Below are 18,580 nucleotides of genomic sequence, written 5' to 3'. Positions count from 1 at the left end.
TGGAGGCAGTTACAATTACAACAACATTTTAAAGGCATCTGGATGGATTTGTGAATAGGAAGGGTTTAAGAGGGATATGGGCCAAATGCTGATAAGAGACTAGGTCAGATTGGGATGTCTGGTCGGCACGCACAAGGGTCTGTTTCCATGCTGTATGACTCTCTTTCATCTATGTTTTTGCCTTCATATCATTATCCCTTGTATGTCACTCAAAGCTTGCAAGCATTCCTCTCCAGTAGTCTGCTACGTTATTTCTGACATAAAAATGGCAGCTGCCATGAAATGTTTTGACATCACTTGTGATGAAAGAAAGAATAAAACCAAAGCCATGGCTGGAGATGGGGTTGGGGGGTGGGGGAGTGGGAGAACAAGGGATAAGGTACAGTCGCAATTAGAATTTCTTCACTGCCACTGGGTCATAGACCTGGCATGTCCTGCCTAACAGCACTGCAGAGAACTTTCACTACAAATTACAGCAGTTTAGGCAATTCAGCAACATCATCTCACTGGCAATTAGAAATGGATAACGGTAACTCTCACATTCTGTAAAGTACGTAAAAGAAACAATGGGATCTAGTTTGAAGAAATGGAAACAACGTCCTCACACACTTGGATTATCATTTGCCCCTTTGCTAACTGGCATGTCGGTTCCCTCTTTTTTTGAATTTTAAAAACTCTTTCAACTGAAAGGAGGAATGGTGGCTCAGTGCTTAGTCCTACTGCACTATAGTGCCAGGGACCTGGATTTGATTCTACCCTCAGGCACTGTCTGTGTGAAGTTTGCACATTCTCCATGTCTGCATGGTTTCTTTTCACAGTCCAAAGATGTGTCGGTTAGGTGGATTGGCCATGCTAAATTGCTTTTGTGTCGAGGGTTGTGTAGGGTAAATATATTAGCTGTGGTAAATGCAGGATTACGGGGATGGGGAGGTGTGTCTGGGTGGGACAGTCTTTGAAAACCAGTGATGATTTGATGCACTGAATGGCCTGTAGGGATTCTATGAATCCTTCTCCACTAATTAGTTCAAAGCCCTATTTACAAACTAGTTACTTATATGATTTGCCAGGTCAACAGTCCTAATAGGTTTCAAGTGAAGCTGTCCAACACAACAACTCCCCCTTTCCTCAGTACTGGTGTCAGTGCCCCATGAAGCAGAACCCATTTCTCCCACACCAATCTCTGAGCCAGGCACGAGGGAGTCAGGACTTCAGGAGGTCCTGGGCAGGGTGGCATAACTGGCACCAGATGCAGACGGCACTACTGAAAGACACAATCAGGGCTGGTAGGCTGTAGCAGGGCAATACATGTAGCACAGTATCAGTTCAAGTTTGAAGGCTTGTACTACAAGATGAGTATGGTAGGTGTATTGGACTTTAAACAACATTTAGAACAGTCACTACTACCCATCCCCACACTATTGTCTAAACAGATATCACTCAATATTTAACATTTCACATTTCACATAAATAGACTACCGGAATTCTCCTTGCATTCTCTTTTCCTCCCCGTAACCAATGGATTTTCTCAGGTCTCCCTGGGACCGAGGATGTTGAAATGTCATTTGGAACAGTTATGGATTAAACTTGCTATTTGCCTCACAATGTGGGACCTGACAACAAATAGCAGTGCAAAAATTCATTATTTTGGCAAATGAAATTTTATACAAAAATTAAATTTGTTTCTGATCAATTTTAAGAGTCTTGGAATCCAAAGATTTTCGGTAATGCAAATAATGCATTCAATGATGACTATCTTGAGGGATTCTAGTTGTGTCAGTTCCAAAACCGTATTCAGTTTGAATCCAAGCATACATATTAGGCTTGAAATTAAGTGGCAAATACTTTGCAGCATAGAATACATGTCTGGCATGGACCAATCAATGGTAATGTGGTTGATAATACAGAACACGAGGGTGGGGGAAGGGGAAAAGAAAAATAAAAAGAGTAATAATGCAGATACTTACAGAGTACATTCAGATTGAGATAATGGGATAGGTGTGTCTGATTTTCAACATAAACCACAGACAAGAGATTATTGGGTTTCACTGGTGAGTTTGTTGCAAACATTAATTAATCTGAACCTGGTGTTGATAACCAAAGAACTTTATTTGAAAAGTTACACATTTCAGGAACTCAGGAGATGCCAGAAACAGCTTTATATTCAATGAAGAGATAAAGTGTAGAGCTGGATGAACACAGCAGGCCAAGCAGCAGAGGAGCAGGAAGGCTGACATTTCGGGCCTAAGATAGCAAGAACTGCAGATGCTGGAGTCAGAGACAAAAAAAAAGTGTGGAGCTGGAGGAACACAGCTGGTCAGGCAGCACAGGAGTAGGAAAATTGACATTTTGGGCTAGGGCCCTTCTTCAGAACTTGGCCAGTCAACTTTCCTACTCCTCTGATGCTGCCTGACCTGCTGTGTTCCTCCAGCTCCACACTGTATTGTCTCTTATATTCAATGAAGTTCTTTTGAAATGTAGGCCCTGTTGTAATGTCAGAAACGTGATAGTTTCAGGAGATCTGAGAAAAATGTTTTCAGCTAGATGGTGAAACTCCGGTCTGATCTCTTCTCTCACTTTCACATCATACCATCAATGTACACATCTGTGCACATTCTAGTAGTCCCTTCATCGAGAACCTGCTATTCAGGATACTTTGTACATATCAACAGTGATCTAATCAAGTGGCTAAACAAGATGGAGGCTTAATATCATACTGCTATTCCTTTGGAGAAACATTCAACATGGACTCTTTCGTAGGGCAACTTTGATCCAGCTGCAGACCATTACAGTTGACTGGTTTAAGTGTGATGTTCCCTATGGCAATTTGACACCAACACACTTAAGACTGGTGATAATAATTTAGACATCTAATATTTTAATTATTAACTAATTGGCTCCTCAGCCCAAACCGTTCATCATATTGAACTTTTGTCCAACCCAGCATTGAATCATTTGCAATTTACATTGAGTGCTGATGCAATACAGCTGTAAACTGCCACCAGGTAAATCTTCATCAAGCAAGTAGCAATTATGGTTCAATAGAGGTTCCGAAAGTGACAGAAGTATGAAAGTGGATGCATGACATGAGTGAGGCTACTTTTAGAGTGCTGTCTACAATTCTGGTCACCATGCCATTGGAAAATTATTGAATTGGAGAGGGTACAAAAATGATTTACAACGATATTAACAGGACTGGATGGTCTGAGGTAGAAGAAGAAGGTGGATAGGCTGGGATAATTTTCCCTGCAGAGTCAGGGTCAGAGGCGGAGTGGGTGACCATATAGATGTTTATCTATGCCAATCATGATTTTATTATGTGAACAGCAAAGGTCTTTTTGCGAGGGTAGGTCAGTCCAGAACTAGAGGGCACTGGTTTAAGGTGAGAGGGGAAAAATCAAGGGACCTGAGGGGCAATCTTTTCTCAGAGGGTGGTGCGTATATGGAATGAACGGCCAGAGGAAGGTCAAAGACAGCAAGAGGGACAGGTAGTATTGAGGATGCGGGGAGGCTGCAGAAGGATTTGGATAGGTTAGGAGAGTGGGTAAAGAAGTGGTAGATGGAGTAAAAGTGGGAAAGCGTGAGGTCTTGCATTTCGGTAAGAACAGCGGAATGGACTATTTTCTAAATGGGGAGAAAATTCAGAAGTCTGAAGTACAGAGAGACTTGGGAGTTTTAGTCCAGGATTCTCTCAAGGTAAACTTGCAGGCTGAGTCAGTAGTTCGGAAGGCAAATGCAGCTCTAGCATTTAACTTGAGAGAACTTGAATATAAAAGCAGGGATGTATTTCTGAGGCTTTATAAGGCCCTGATCAGGCCACATTTGGAGGATTGTGTGCAGTTTTGGGCCCTGTATCTCAGGAAAGATGTTACTGGCCCTGGAGCGGGTTCAGAGGAGTTTCACGAGAATGGTCCCAGGAATTAAAAGCTTAACATACGAGGAACATTTGAGGACTCTGGGTCTACACTTCATAGAGTTTAGAAGCATGAGGGGTGATCGAATTGAAACTTAGAATACTGAATGGCCTGGACAGACTGGATGTTGGGAAAATGTTTCCATTGGTAGGAGAGATTAGAACCCAAGGACACCGCCTTAGAGTAAAGGGAGGACCTTATAGAATGGAAATAAGGGGAAAACTTCTTCAGCCAGTCAGTGGTGAATCTGTGGAATTCATTGTCACAGAAGGCTGTGGAGGCCAGGTCATTGAGTATATTTAAGTCAGAGATAGATAGGTTCTTGATTGTCAAGGGGATCAAGGGTTATGGGGGAGAAAGCGGGAGAACGGGGTTGAGAAACATATCAGCCATGATTAAATAGTGGAGCAGACTCAAAGGGCTGAATGGCCTAACTTCTGGTCCTATATCTTATGGTCTTATAAGTGGTAGACACAGGTACAATTACAACATTTAACAGATATTTGGATATATACGTGAATAGGCACAGTATAGAGGGATACGGGATAAACACTGGCAAACTGGACTAGTTTAGTTTGGGAAACCTGGTCCACATGGACAAGTTGGACTAAAGGGTTTGTTTCCACACTATATGACTCTACGAGTATTAAAATGCCAGGGCATAAAGGCTATGGACCAAATGCAGATAAGCGAGTTTAGTATAGTATGGTGCATGTTGGTCAGCATAGACTTGGTGGGTTGAAGGGCCTGTTTCTATGCTGTGTGACTCTGACTACAAGTAAGTAGTACTGATTCAATAAAACACAAAAGATCATTTCTTCCATCAAAGTCTACTTTGGGATAAATATATTTGTACTACAGTATATAAGTAACAATATAAAGTAATGTGGTATTCTTAGAAGGAAAAGGTGACGTTGGACCTATTGTTCCCAAAGCTTTTCATCACCAAACCTGAAGGTGCTCCCTACATTTTGTTGACCAGATGATAATGATTAATTGGACTTATTTATCAAATGTCCATTATTATTCATCATGCCACTATCTTTATGGTTGAAGGCGATGTAGAAAATATCTTAAGAATACTCAGAAAAAGTTATGTTCCAAACGTGTGAATGTATAGACTTTGCACGAGAGGGAATTGTAAACAAATTTCACATCCTTCAGCTGATCCTAAATATCAAAATCTTGCAGATTCTTGAATACTCCCACACTCGCTGTATAATTCTGTATGTCTTAATCATCACTAAGACTGTAGTTCCACCTCACTTTACTCAAAGCTACCCGTCTCAGTCCATCTGCTGTGGAAATTCCTCATCCATGCCTTTGTTACCTGTAGTCTTGACTATTCTGATGCATTCGTTGCCACACTCCTACATTCCACCTTCTGTAAAATTAATGTTTTCTAAATTCTGCTGCCTGTGTCCTTTCATACACGAAAATCCACATGGCCATTAACCTCTGCACGCCAGTACACACGGGGATCAAACTGAGCAACGCCTCATCCTTGTTTTCAAACCCCATTAGGCCTTGGTTCCCCACTCCCCTCCCCCCACTTTGTACTATCCTCCAACCCAACAATTGCAAATGTGATTTCTTCATTCAAGAAAGCAGAGATAGAAAATAAAAACCTTGCCAGTTAGTTTAACTTCTGTCACAGGGAAGACATTGGAAGCTATGAGGTAGAGGTAAAATCACCACAGTTGCAGAGGACAATAGGCCTGCTGTTGCATTACTATTATTTAAAATGTACAGCAGGACAAATTCAAGGTGGAGTCAATGTGAATTGCCTTTCACAAAACCATACTAACCAATTTATTGGTGCTCTCTGAAATAGTAACATGAGCTATGCACAAGGGGAAAACCATTGGATGTAGTATATTTAGATTTCCAGAATGCATTTATTAACATGCCACAAAGGTTACTGCTGAAATTAAAACCTCATGATGTAGTCGAGTAACATATTACCATGGATGGAAAATCGGCTGGATTACAATACAAAGCAGGCATAAATGGATCTGTTAGTGGTTGGCAAGCTATAATAAGGGGTGTGCCATTAGAACCCTCGCTGTTCTTCTTTTGTTTAATCAATTTTGGTTTTGAGCTCTGAGTTGAAGGTGACCTTGGAGCAGCAGCTTGTTTTATAAAAAAGGAAAACAAACTGATATTTGTTCATGAAGCCAGACCTGGAAGCTAGTTGCGGTTTGATTCTCGTCACAAGTAATCTGCAGACGTTTCCTCCAGTAATGCATTATGCTCAAATAGATGGAAGATGTTTGCATATTAACTGGGACATCACAGGGAGTTATGATTCCAATCAGTCTAACAAAGAAAATGTTGGAAGAAAAAAAGAGAAACCAAATTTTGCACCAGCTTTGAATTGTGTGTTTCTGTCAGAAGGATTGTGGCTACCAAAGCTGTAGGATGGAGATTTGATTGTTCCCTGGTTATCTTCCCTTTATCAAAAGTTTGGGGAATAGAATCTCAATTATAAGAATTCAAAACCTACTGGAAACAGTTTGCAATGACCAATATTTTCAGAAACTAAGCAAGATACAATCCCGTTTGCTGTGATATTATGGATCATAGAGAGTGAAGTCAAGTGGACAGTTACATCGCTCTCATTTTTACTTTGACTCATTCCTTTAACTGTGTCTGTTGGTCTGTCCTTACACAAGGGCTAGAATAAAAGAACATTGGGTTTAAATCATAGACTTTAACTAGAATACCTTGTTTAACTTTGCTCTGTTAAAGCTACCATGTTAATAATAAATTGTTAATTCCTTTGTTTAAGCTATAAACTTGGGAGTCTTATCAATTATTCACAAGTCCGGTTAGGAACTATTGGGGTCAATTTTGAGGATCATTGAATCTTTTAATTTTGCATGGTTGCAAATAAACATTGATAAGCGGATTTGATTTGACTCTCTGTATTTGTGTTGGAACATGTGCCACAAGAACCATTGCTGAGGCCTGAACATTTAATAATTAATATAAATAACTTGGATAAGTGTGACAGAAGGTATGGTTGCTAAATTTGCTGGTATCATAAAGGTAGGTAGAAAAATAGATTGTTGAGGTCATAAAAAGTCTACGAAGGATACAAAAGCCGACATCGTCAGATTAAGTGAGTGGGCAAGATCTGGCAAGTATAACGTGGGAAAATGTGAAATTATTCATTTTGATAGGAAGAATAAAAAAGGAAGCATGTTATTTAAATGTGCTTTAAACAAATATCAGTTTGTTTTCCTTTTTTTTAAAATAAAAAGAGTGCTGTGCTCCGAGATGCAGAGGAACCTCAGAGTCCAAGTGCACAGATCGCAAAAGGATAGCATGTAGGTACATCAAGTAATTAGGCAAGTTAACAGTGTTATTGTTCAATATAAGGAGAATTGGTCATAAAATGAGGTTATGCTTCAGTTGTCCAAGGCACTGAAGAGACCGAATGTGGACTACTGCGTAGAATACTGGTCTTCTTATTGAAGGAATATTGAAAATGCATCAGAAGCAATTCAGGGAAGGTTTTCTAGATTAATACCTGGAATAGGTGGGTTGTCTTAAGAAAAAAGGTTGATCAGATTAGGCTTGATTAGGAAGATTTAAGAGGTGATTAGATTGAAACATGCAAAATCCTGGTGGGTCTGTCAGGGTTGATATGAAAAGAAGGTTCCCTCTTGTCAGAGAACCTAGAACCAGACATCACTGTATAAAATTAAGCATTTTCCATTTAAGGCAAGATAGAAAAATAAATTCTCAGAGGCAAGACTCTTTGTTTTGAGAGAGAATTCTACAGTGGAAACAGAGACTTTGAATATTTTTAAAAATTGAAGTGAACAGATCATTGGTAAGCAAGGCAGTGCAAGGTCATGGGTTCGTAGGCAGGAATGTGGATTTGAATGGTTAAATCAAAATCAGCCATGGTCTTATTAAATGATGGAGCAAGCTCAAGGGACCAAACGGCACAACCTAGCTCCAAACTCAAGTTTTAGGTAACCATCCAAAATATTTGCACTCCCATAATACTGGCCTCTTGACCATTTGAGTTTAATTGTGTTCTGCCAAGAGAATTTTCTCCCTAAATCTCTCCAATCCACTTCCCTCCATTAAGACATTCCTTTAACCCTCGTCTCTTAGACCATACTTTTGGTCAGCTGCCTTAAAATGTCTTACATGGTTTAGTATCTCTGAAGTGTTTTGCAAGACTGTAATACTTGAAAAATGCTATATATAATCAAGTTCATAATGATGACACAGATGTGTGAATTAAACAAAGTACATGAAAACTGACAGTTGGATTCTAAGAATAGGCTGATACTACATACCCCAAAAGGGTGTGTTGAGTGGCATGTAAAATAGGGCAGGTGCCCAGCCCACCACCTTCACAACCTGTCCCAAGCCCACCACCCGCCATTACTGTCAGCTGAAATCATTTACGTATTTAACATGTGAATAATTGGTTATGGGCCAACTGAATCTGTTTAGAACTCAGGTAACCCCAATATTACCATGCCCACATCATAAAACAGTTGCTGTGTCTTTTGTTGTGTTGTTTTATTCCCACACCCATCAGTTTGGGTTGGGCCAGTTGAAAAGAAGGAACAGTCAAGAATGATCTTTTAGTCAAGAATTAGGCTTGGGCTTCTTTACAACACTGTAATATTTAGACGGAATTTCATGTGTTGTGTTCAGACATATATCAGGCTCTAATCTTTGTTACATTATTCAAAAACTATTCCCTCAACTCTACTGCATCATGCTAGTTATTCTTCTCTGCGTGCTTCTCCACATATATTTCTCACATTCATGTGGCTAGACTGCAGGCTTCTCCCTAGCTGATGTGTTTTCCTTTTCCAAACTCCAACCACACTGTGTTGTTTATCCCCCACAAGAAGCAGCTCCTGACATAATCACAACATTATTTCAAAGTCCAAACCCCATTATGAAACAGTGTGGGCAGGCAGGAAGAAACTGGCAGTCTGGGTTTTTGTTAAAAGAACAGCAGGAATGAAGGGCTGCTATTTCTGGTGAGTGCTGTGTGTCCACCCCTAAAAAATATTGTTTATCTCTTCCTCCCAACCCTTACAGCCTTCCAAACCCACCCTTCCATCTAATTTGGCTCTGTTCCTTAGGAGACGGAGCATCTCCTGTCCTATGTCTTGGAGTCCCACGGATCTGGGATCCATTGTCCCTCCCCCATGGGCGCAACTGCAGATCTGGCAATGCCTACTACAGAGCTTTGATCCCACCAGAACTGTTGGACCTCAAGTGAGTGGAACTCCCTCAAATCCCATTTAGTATTGATTTAACCCATTCGTATCCTCCTCCCTTGCAAATTTGTGTGTTAGCCAAAACTAAAAGATAGGTTCCAAAAACTTTCTATTTACACAGTAACAGGACGGACCACTAGATCCAACTTTAGGAAATACAGATATCTATGTGAAGATAATTTAAATATAGGGAAATTCTTGATGAATACTAATAATTTGATGCAGTATTAAAAATGAAAAGCAGTCAAAAAAAGGCATTTTGTTTTTCTACACAATTCTACGATCACTAAAAAGGCAAAGATAAATCAGGAACAGAAACTGACAGTGAAGACAGTGGACTAACATTGGGAAACTTAAATGAGAGAGGTTTAAGTCATGGACATTATCCCAGAAAATTGAGTGCAGGGCTGGTATTTCAGAAGCTAACACATCCCAGTAAAAACAGACATTTAACAAATCCAAGTAAAATCAAGGAGAAAAAGGTAGTTAGACTAAGTATATATGACAGGTATTTTTAAGGGTATTTATTAAACACGTGGCGCAAGGGGCGGGAGAAGACAAAAATTAAAGAAGAAAATGGCCAATGAAAAATGGGACGGGCCTCTCACGCGGGACAAAGGGATGTTGTTACTTTACCCAATTTATTTCTTTTTTAAGAGAGCTGTTTGGCACATAACCAAAACTCAAACTGCAAAGGCATCATGCTCCAATGGATGACAATACGGAATGTCCACCAAGTTTCGAACGAAGATAGGAAATTTAAAAACTCGGTTCTTTAATGTACGCTATTTTGCCTTATGTGCAAATAAAGACGAATTATGTGACAGACGACTTTAAGCAAATGGAGCTAATACCAAGCGGGAGGCGTGGAGGCGCCGGGTTAGGATACACGAACAGTCTAATCAACACTGACCTTATGTCAGCCTTACTCTTCTGTTTCCAAAGCGATGTGAAGTTCATGAGTGCAGACATCAATTCAGAAGACGAATCCAACTTCTGCTAAGTTCACTGGAGGTGCTTTAAGTTCTTGAAATGTTTACTTCTGTGATTTCTTTGCCCGAGGTAAATGACGCAGGAAACTTGGTCTTCATTCCACAGATGTGCCACTCCCAGGCGACGCCCATTCACTAATTATCTCCGCCTGACGAACGGGTTCATTCATGAGCCGAAAACTTGCCAGCATGAACTTCTCAAAGTCTTGTTAATTATAGCATGAGAATTTAAAAAAAACAAAATAATAAAGGTATGTTTCTAAAATTGTTGCGAAATTGCTCCATTTCATAATTTTCACACCGTGAGACCTATCGATACTTTCATTTAAAGGAAAAGCAGAAATTGCTGGAAAACGTAGGAGGTCTGCCAGCAACTGTGGAGAGAAATTGTATTTACATTTTCGGGTCCAGTGACCCTTCTTCAGAACGAATTCTAGCGAGGAAAAGAGTGATATATGTAAAGATGGGTGAGGGGGGGAGGAGTAAATAAGATACTCGTGCCCCTCTGACTCCATTCCCTCTCCCAACCCCATCTCCTGTAATGTATTTACTATCCCTTCTTCTGACCTCACCTTCTCTGCTGAATGTCTCAGTTTTATCCCTCTGTGTCCCCATCTCTATGAATTTTGGGTATGACATGATATTGAACTCTTCATTCATTGCCTTTGCCTCTGTGCCCAAGATTGCCTCACTTGCTTCCAAACTCTCCTTCCCTCTGGCCTTGGACACTAATTTTTGTAATTAAACCTGCTAACAAGGGGGGCGGGGGTGCTATTATTGTCTGGTGGTCTAACCTCTATTTTGCAGAGGCTGAGCACCAGCTCTCAGAAACCATCTACAACCTCCCGCCGCCCACGACCCCACCATAAGGCTGTATCCACAATGATTAACTAATCTCATTTTATCTGTTGGAAACTATTTTTCTAAGAGGGTGTACTTGCTGTCACAAGGATTGTAAAGGGGAACAGGCTTTAGGGGGAACTGAAGAATATGAGGGATGAATTGCAGTAACAAGAGATCTGGGCCACATTCGCTCATAGGGTTCAATGAAATTAGTGGGAGGAAGATCATACGGAGCATACATGTAGGCATGAATGTCTTGTGGACTAGCCTGATTTTGTACTGTAACTTCTATGTAATATTTATCGTAGATTTATTTAATATTGTCATTTGTACCCAGGTTCATTGAGAAGTGTAAAAGGTCACCATGATTCAGCACCATCTCAGATTACAGAATAAATTGACATTAAATTGATGTTACTTAAACTGAAACAGCTGTAGACTTCACCCCGTCTGCTCCTTCAGTTGCCACTGTCAGATCACACCCGGGGGTCTTGACAGCATGCTCCTTTTCTGCCACTACCAGAACTGTTGCTTCCTTGTCTGCACCCTCTGAGCTGGAGATAGTCACACTGTGTGGGTCCCACTCCTCCTCCAATGCTGGATATCAATTCCTCAATCAGACACCATGCTTTGAGCTAATATTTTTTCTCCTGTCATGTTGACTCACATGTATTTTACCTGAAGCAATAAATCCTTCAGATAAAGCAGACAAATGCAAGATGGAACAGTCCACTTGACCAGCAACATTTCCACAAACATCCAGTACCTCAAACAATGATGGTCAGTAGTGACAGTTTATACCATCTGTAAGATATACTGCAGAAATTCACCAAGGGTTCTCAGACAGCACCTTCCAAACCCATGATCACTACCATCAATAAGGACAAAGACAGCAGAAATATGGGAGTATGACCACTGACAAGTTCCTCTCCAAGCCACATGCCATCCACACTTGGAAACGTATTGCTCTTCCTTCAGTATTGCTGAGTCAAAATCGTGGAACTCCCAATACTACCTACACCAAATAGACTGCAGCAGTCCAAGAAGGCAGCTCACTACCACCTTTGAAAGAGTAACTGAGAATGAGCAGTAAATTCTGGCTGAGCCAGTGAGGCCCACACTCAGAGAGGGAGTTAAAAAATAACACACTTCATATGCTTAGGCAGACTGTACAAAAATATAAACATTCCAAAGTGTCCCAAAAATTGAAAGTCATTGGGCTAGACTAGAAAAGGGCCATTGTTAACCATAAAAGATGGCATGTATTGATGTGTTATATCCTAAATATTATGAACCTGAGAATAATCTTCAGTCCCAGGGCTGAACAGACATTACAACAGTCACTTCACTCAAGAAAGTCCTTGCTGTAAGGGACATTCTAAGATCAGAATTGATACTGTATAAATGTAAGATGGTTTGGCACAAGTAGATGTAATCCTGTGGAAATCTTGTCATTTCTGGCTACTTCACAACATTTAAACTGTTGTACAATAAACAATATTTCTGGATGACTAATTAAATGGCATTTATTTCATCATTCCTCACTTGCACTGTAACCAGAGATAATCCCCATCCCAGTTACTGGCTTTCTGGCACGTGGCACTGTTCCTGTTGCCTAGTGGTCTAACCAGTTCTGTAATTGCAAAAAAAAAAATTGTTTGATAGAACTATAAAAGATGGCAACCTATTCAGAATATTACGTAAAAATTTAGAATGTCAAAGGAAGAGGACGATCCCTAACGATAAAGAATGATATAAAAGCATTAATTTAAAAAACTGGCTCTGAAGATTATGAAATAGAACCAGTATGGGTAGAAATCAGAAATATTAAGAGCCAGAAAACAAACGTGGGAATAGTTTATAGGCCTCCGAACAGCAGCTGCAAAACTGGACAGAATGCAAGGATAATCCAGGTAATTATAGACTGGTGAGCCTGACGTCAGTGGTGGGGAAGCTGCTGGAGAAGATACTGAGGGATAGGATCTATTTACATTTGGAAGAAAATGGGCTTATTAGTGATAGGCAGCATGGTTTTGGGCAGGGAAGGTCATGTCTTACCAACTTGAAAGAATTCTTTAAGGAAGTGACTAAGTTGATAGATGAGGGAAGGTCTGTAGATGTCACATACATGGACTTCAGTAAAGCATTTGATAAGGTTCCCCATGGTAGGCTGATGGAGAAAGTGAAGTCGCATGGGGTCCAGGGTGTACTAGCTAGATGGTTAGAGAACTGGCTGGGCAACAGGAGACAGAGAGTTATAGCTGAAGGGAGTTTTTCAAAATGGAGAACTGTGATCAGTGATGTTCCACAGGGATCCGTGTTGGGACCACTGTCGTTTGTGATATACATAAATGATCTGGAGGAAGGTATAGATGGTCTGATTAGCAAGTTTGCAGATGACACTAAGATTGGTGGAGTAGTAGATAGTGAAGGGGACTGTCGGAGAATGCAGCAGAATATAGATTGATTGGAGAGTTGGGCGGAGAAATGGCAGATGGAGTTCAATCCAGGCAAATGCCAGGTGATGCATTTTGGAAGATCCAATTCAAGAGCAAACTATACGGTAAATGGAAAAGCCCTGGGGAAAATTGATGCACAGAGAGATCTGGGTGTTCAGGTCCATTGTACCCTAAAGGTGGCAACGCAGCTGGATAGAGTGGTCAAAAAGGCATACGGCATGCTTTCATTCGTCGGACGGGGTATTGAGTACACGAGTTGGCAGGTCATGTTGCAGTTGTATAGGACTTTGGTTCGACCACATTTGGAATACTGCGTACAGTTCTGGTCGCCACATTACCAAAAGGATGTGGATGCTTTGGAGAGGGTGCAGAGGAGGTTCAGCAGGATGTTGCCTGGGATGCAGGGCGCTAGCTATGAAGAGAGGTTGAGTAGATTAGGATTATTTACATTAGAAAGATGGAGGTTGAGGGGGGACCTGATTGAGGTCTACAAAATCATGAGAGGTATAGACAGGGTGGATAGCAAGAAGTTTTTTCCCCAGAGTGGGGGACTCAATTACTAGGGGTCACGCTTTCAAGGTGAGAGGGGAAAAGTTTAAGGGAGATATGCGTGGAAAGTTCTTTTTGCAGAAGGTGGCGTGTGCCTGGAACTCGTTGCCAGCAGAGGTGGGGACGATAATGTCATTTGAGATGTACCTAGACAGATACATGAATGGGCAGGGAGCAGAGGGATACAGATCCTTGGAAAATAGGCGACAGGTTTAAATAGAGGAGGGGGATCGGTGCAGGCTTGGAGGGTCGAAGGGCCAGTTCCTGTGCTGTAATTTTCTTTGTTCTTTGTTCTTTTGTAAGGAAAAAAATTATAGAAGCTTGTTATAAAGGCAATGTGAATTATTGTGCAGAACTTTAATCTTCATATAGATTAGGACATTTTAATTGAGTGCTCCAAAAGTCAATTTATAGAATATTTTCATGACAGTTTCATGAAGTGATCTGCTGTGGAATTATCAAAATAAAACTATCTTTGATCTAGTATTGTGCAATAAGGCAGGATTCATAGAATTGTAGAATCATAGATTGTTTAATAATATCATATTTCAGAGAGGATCTGTTACTAGTTATCATGATACCATTGCATTTCATGTTAAATTTGAAAATAATGCACTCTAAATGCAAATGCCAATTTTAACCATGAAGATAACTATATAGGTAGAAGAACTGAGTAAGGTTAATTGGGTAAATCGACCGAAAACTATGGCTCTGAATGAACAAAGGAAAACATTGACGTAAAAATTCAAAACCTTCAATAAGATACATTCCATTGAAAAACAAAAACTCAACAAGGAATATCCATCCACGGCTCACTCACGAAGCTAAAAATAATAATTTTTGGTTTCCTTATCAGAGGAAAGATGTATTGGCATTGGAGGCAGTTCAAAGAAGGTTCACTAGGTTGATTTCAGTTATGGAGGGATTTTCTTCTGAGGACGTGTTGGGTTTTGGAGATTGGGTTTCTACTCATTAGAGAAATGTGAGGTAGCTTTATTGAAACATGCAAGATTCTTAGCAGGTTTGACATGGTGAACACAGAGGTTGTTCTCCTTTGTGGGAGAGTCCAGGACCAGAAACCATTCCTGGAACCATTCTCTTATACCTCTTCTGCACTCTCTCCAATGCTTTTGCATCATTCCTGAAGTCCAAGCTCCCAGAACTGTACGCAATACACCAGTTGAAGTCTAACTAGTTTCTTAAGTTCAGAATAACATCTTCGTTCTTCTACTGTATGCTCCTATTAATGAAGCTTTATGAACTGCTCACTTGACATGTTCCACCAAAATGGGCTTAAGGCCTTAAGACTCATAAGGGACAAATTCCCAGCACCTGATGGTCTACACTCCAGGGTATCTAAAAGAGAGAGCTGCAGAGGTAGTGAGTGTGCTCAGTTATGATTTCCAGAATTCCTTAGAATTGTTACACTATTTTTCAAGCATAGAGAAGGGGTGAAAATAAGGAAGTACAGGACAGTTAGCTGAATGTCAATTGTTGGGCAAATGCTAAGATCTATTATTAAGGAAGTCTTAATGCACTTGGAAATGCGTAGCATGATTACAGAACAGGTCAACATGGTTTACGGATGTAACTAGTAAGGTGGATAAGGGGGAACTGGTAGTTATATATGTGGATTTCCAAAGGTTGTTTGCTAAAATGCAATACAAGAGGGTAGTAGGCAAATTGAAGGCTCGTGAAGTTAGGAATTATGTTTTCGCATGGATAGAGGATTGCTTAATAGGCGGGAAGTAGAGGGTGGGCATAACAAGACAGTGTCAAATTGGCAGGCAGAGAATAATGGAATGCTGGGGCCTCAGCTATTTAAAATCTACGTTAATGACTTAGGCACAATACTCAGTCTCATGCCTACGTTTGTCTCAAACCTGTATTTGTTGTTGAAAAAAGCGGAGATGGAAAGGTAAACTGTAGGAAAGATAAACTGTAGGAAAGATACAAAGGGGCTTCAGAGATGCAGACAGGTTAAGAGAATGGGCAACAGATGGCAGGTGAATTAAATTGTAGGATATAGGAATTTATTCACTTTAATCATAAGGAGAAAATTTTTTTCAAAAAGGTGTGGAACTTATAGGTGTTGATATTCAAGAGGACTTGGGTGTGTTTGAGCAAGGTATGCAGAACATTAGCACGTAGGTACAGCATTCAAGTAGGAAGGGAAATGACAATTGGCCTTTATTGCAAGCGATTAGAGTACAGGAATAAATAAACCTTGTTACAATTGTGTGGGGTTTTGGTAAGTCAACATCTGGAGAACTGAGTCCAGTTTGGTCTCCACTATCTAATAAATATGTGCATTGATGGCAGTACAGCGAAGGTTCACTAAATTAGTCTCAGGGGGTGATTGTGGAAGAAGTGTGTCTTATGATGACAAGCTGAGCAAATTGGGTCTATAGTCTTCGGGGGAATTGGTAGTCTAGTGGTATTGTTGTCCTTAATAGTTGCTGAATTGAAATACTGCAACTCCCTACTTAGCATTGCTGTGGGAGTACCACAGATTGCAGCAGTTTAACAAGGTGGCTCACCACCATCTTTCTCAAGGGTAAATTAGAGTTTGGCAATAAATGCTGGCCTTGCCAGTGATATTCACATCCCACAAATAAACAAAACTTTAATGGAGAAAGGGAGGGGAAGATTGCAAGCCCCCGCAGAATCTTAAATAAGATCACCTCTCTTTCTCAATGTGTATAGGTCCAACCTTTCTGCATAAGATAAACATTTCATCCCAGGAATCAGCCAAATAAACCTTTCCTAAATTGTTTCCAATGCAAGTATAGCCCTCCTTAATTACGGAGACCAAAGCTATAGTCAGGGTTCTAGGTACAGACTCACCGATATCTGTATAGTTGTAGCAAGGTGATTGTACTTTACACCTCAATTCCTTTCCAATAAAGACAACGTTACATTTGATTCCTAATGACCAATGCTAACTTTTGTGATTCATGTACAAGACACCCAGATCCTTCTATTGCAGCATTCTGTAGTCTTTTGCTCTCTAGTTAAATGTACTATGTTAGCTGGAAAAGATGCTGACTATTCACACAGTAAATTAACTTCAGACAATTATACCACAATCAGGGATAATGCCTAATAATTTTTGCTTGCTTTGGGTAATCAGCATCATTCTGTTGCAACACATTAAATGTGGATAAAGATTAGGCCAGAACTTCACACAAGATCTAGAATATTCATATGGTTAGCAGTAAAACACTTCCATTACCAATTCAATTTATTTAATGCTAAGATGACCTCAGAATGTCTAGGAACACTTAACCATGGAATAGTCATTAACCCCAAGAATTCAAATAATTTGTGGTATACACCACATAGTGAAAGCTGATGTAACTGTATTTAACAGCCTGAGCTATATCGGGTGATTTTTTTGAGAACTGAGCAGAGTTCACTTTATCAGTTGACAGATTATTTCTCTCATATCCAATATATTAAATTAACCAGAAAAACAGAAATCAAATGAGGTTAGGACAAAAAGCCTCCTTCTTGTAGTTATACAACAACATGTGACCAAGCACATTTGTAAAATACTGGAATTAATGCATCTTGTGATTCATGCTCTTGCCTTTGTGCAATTCTGTTGAGGTTAACACTTTTTGGATCTTTTCTACTCTTAGTCTAGAATTTTTGCTTCTAAGTTCTAGGTTGCTGCCATGAGAATTGAAGCTTTGCACCCTCAAAAGTATATTTAACAGCTTTTTGGGAGGACAAAACCAAGCACTTGTGTTCATTGAAGATGTTTAGCCCACATGCTGTAAGGGCATTATTATATGCATGAAGGTTAAAGACATGCTGTTATCAGAAAATTGGCTTAGCATGTGTCAAGGACCACTTTCACCAAATTTGCAACGTTGACATGCCCAGAGGAAGACAAAGACAGTGCAGCTGCAGAAGATCCCCCAACTACCAACATGAACTGTCAGTTTGTCGACATCCATACTATTCCCACATTAGACTTTTCAAATCAAGAGACGACTTGCAGAAAACACCGGAATTAATTACAGCTCAGACATAGACGGAAAACAAGGAGTCTGCTGTGAAGCAAAAGGTAAAAACTAAACATTTATGACTCTAAATAAATGCTCAGATTAATTGTAGAAATGTAGATATAAATTTAAATGTAAAAGCAAAATGACCTACAACGAGAAATGAGAAAGTTCATCGGAATGAAGATAGCCACATGCAGAAACAATAAAATGCTGGTTAAAGAAAGACCTGAAGGAAATATAGATTATGACAAAATAAAATGAAAGATTATTTTGCAGTGTTTCAACAGTAAGGGGACAGTCAGAAAAGAAATGAGAACTATCAAAATGCAAATAAGGTTGAAACAGAAGATGAGGAAAAGTTACTTAACATGGAGTACTTCTTTCAACTAGTCCCTCCCTCAACTTGTTATGCTGAGACAAAAGGGCACAAAGAAAATACATCCTCAAAGATTGATGGCATTCGTTGCCAAATAACAAAGGAGTCAGGAATGCAGTTTTGCATTGGCAGTCATTACGAGGAAGGTGCTATGAAATCGGGACGTGATT

General features: G+C 40.1%; 1 protein-coding gene across 1 annotated transcript in view; it reads right to left on the bottom strand.

Moving 5' to 3' along the window:
* The window catches only part of LOC109928331 (tetratricopeptide repeat protein 39A), a 64,254-nt gene that overhangs the window by 40,435 nt on the left and 5,239 nt on the right, over window positions 1-18,580 (bottom strand). Inside the window, exon 2 of the mRNA XM_048602095.1 lies at window positions 10,089-10,372. Coding sequence (XP_048458052.1) covers window positions 10,089-10,147 — 59 coding nt within the window. The 5' untranslated portion in view covers window positions 10,148-10,372. The remainder of the gene's footprint in view (window positions 1-10,088; window positions 10,373-18,580) is intronic.

This window comes from Rhincodon typus, chromosome 10 (genome assembly GCF_021869965.1).
Source record: "Rhincodon typus isolate 14 chromosome 10, sRhiTyp1.1, whole genome shotgun sequence".
Lineage (NCBI taxonomy): Eukaryota > Metazoa > Chordata > Chondrichthyes > Orectolobiformes > Rhincodontidae > Rhincodon > Rhincodon typus.
The sequence above is the reverse complement of the archived record's forward strand: the minus strand, read 5'-3'. Positions and strand labels throughout refer to the sequence as shown.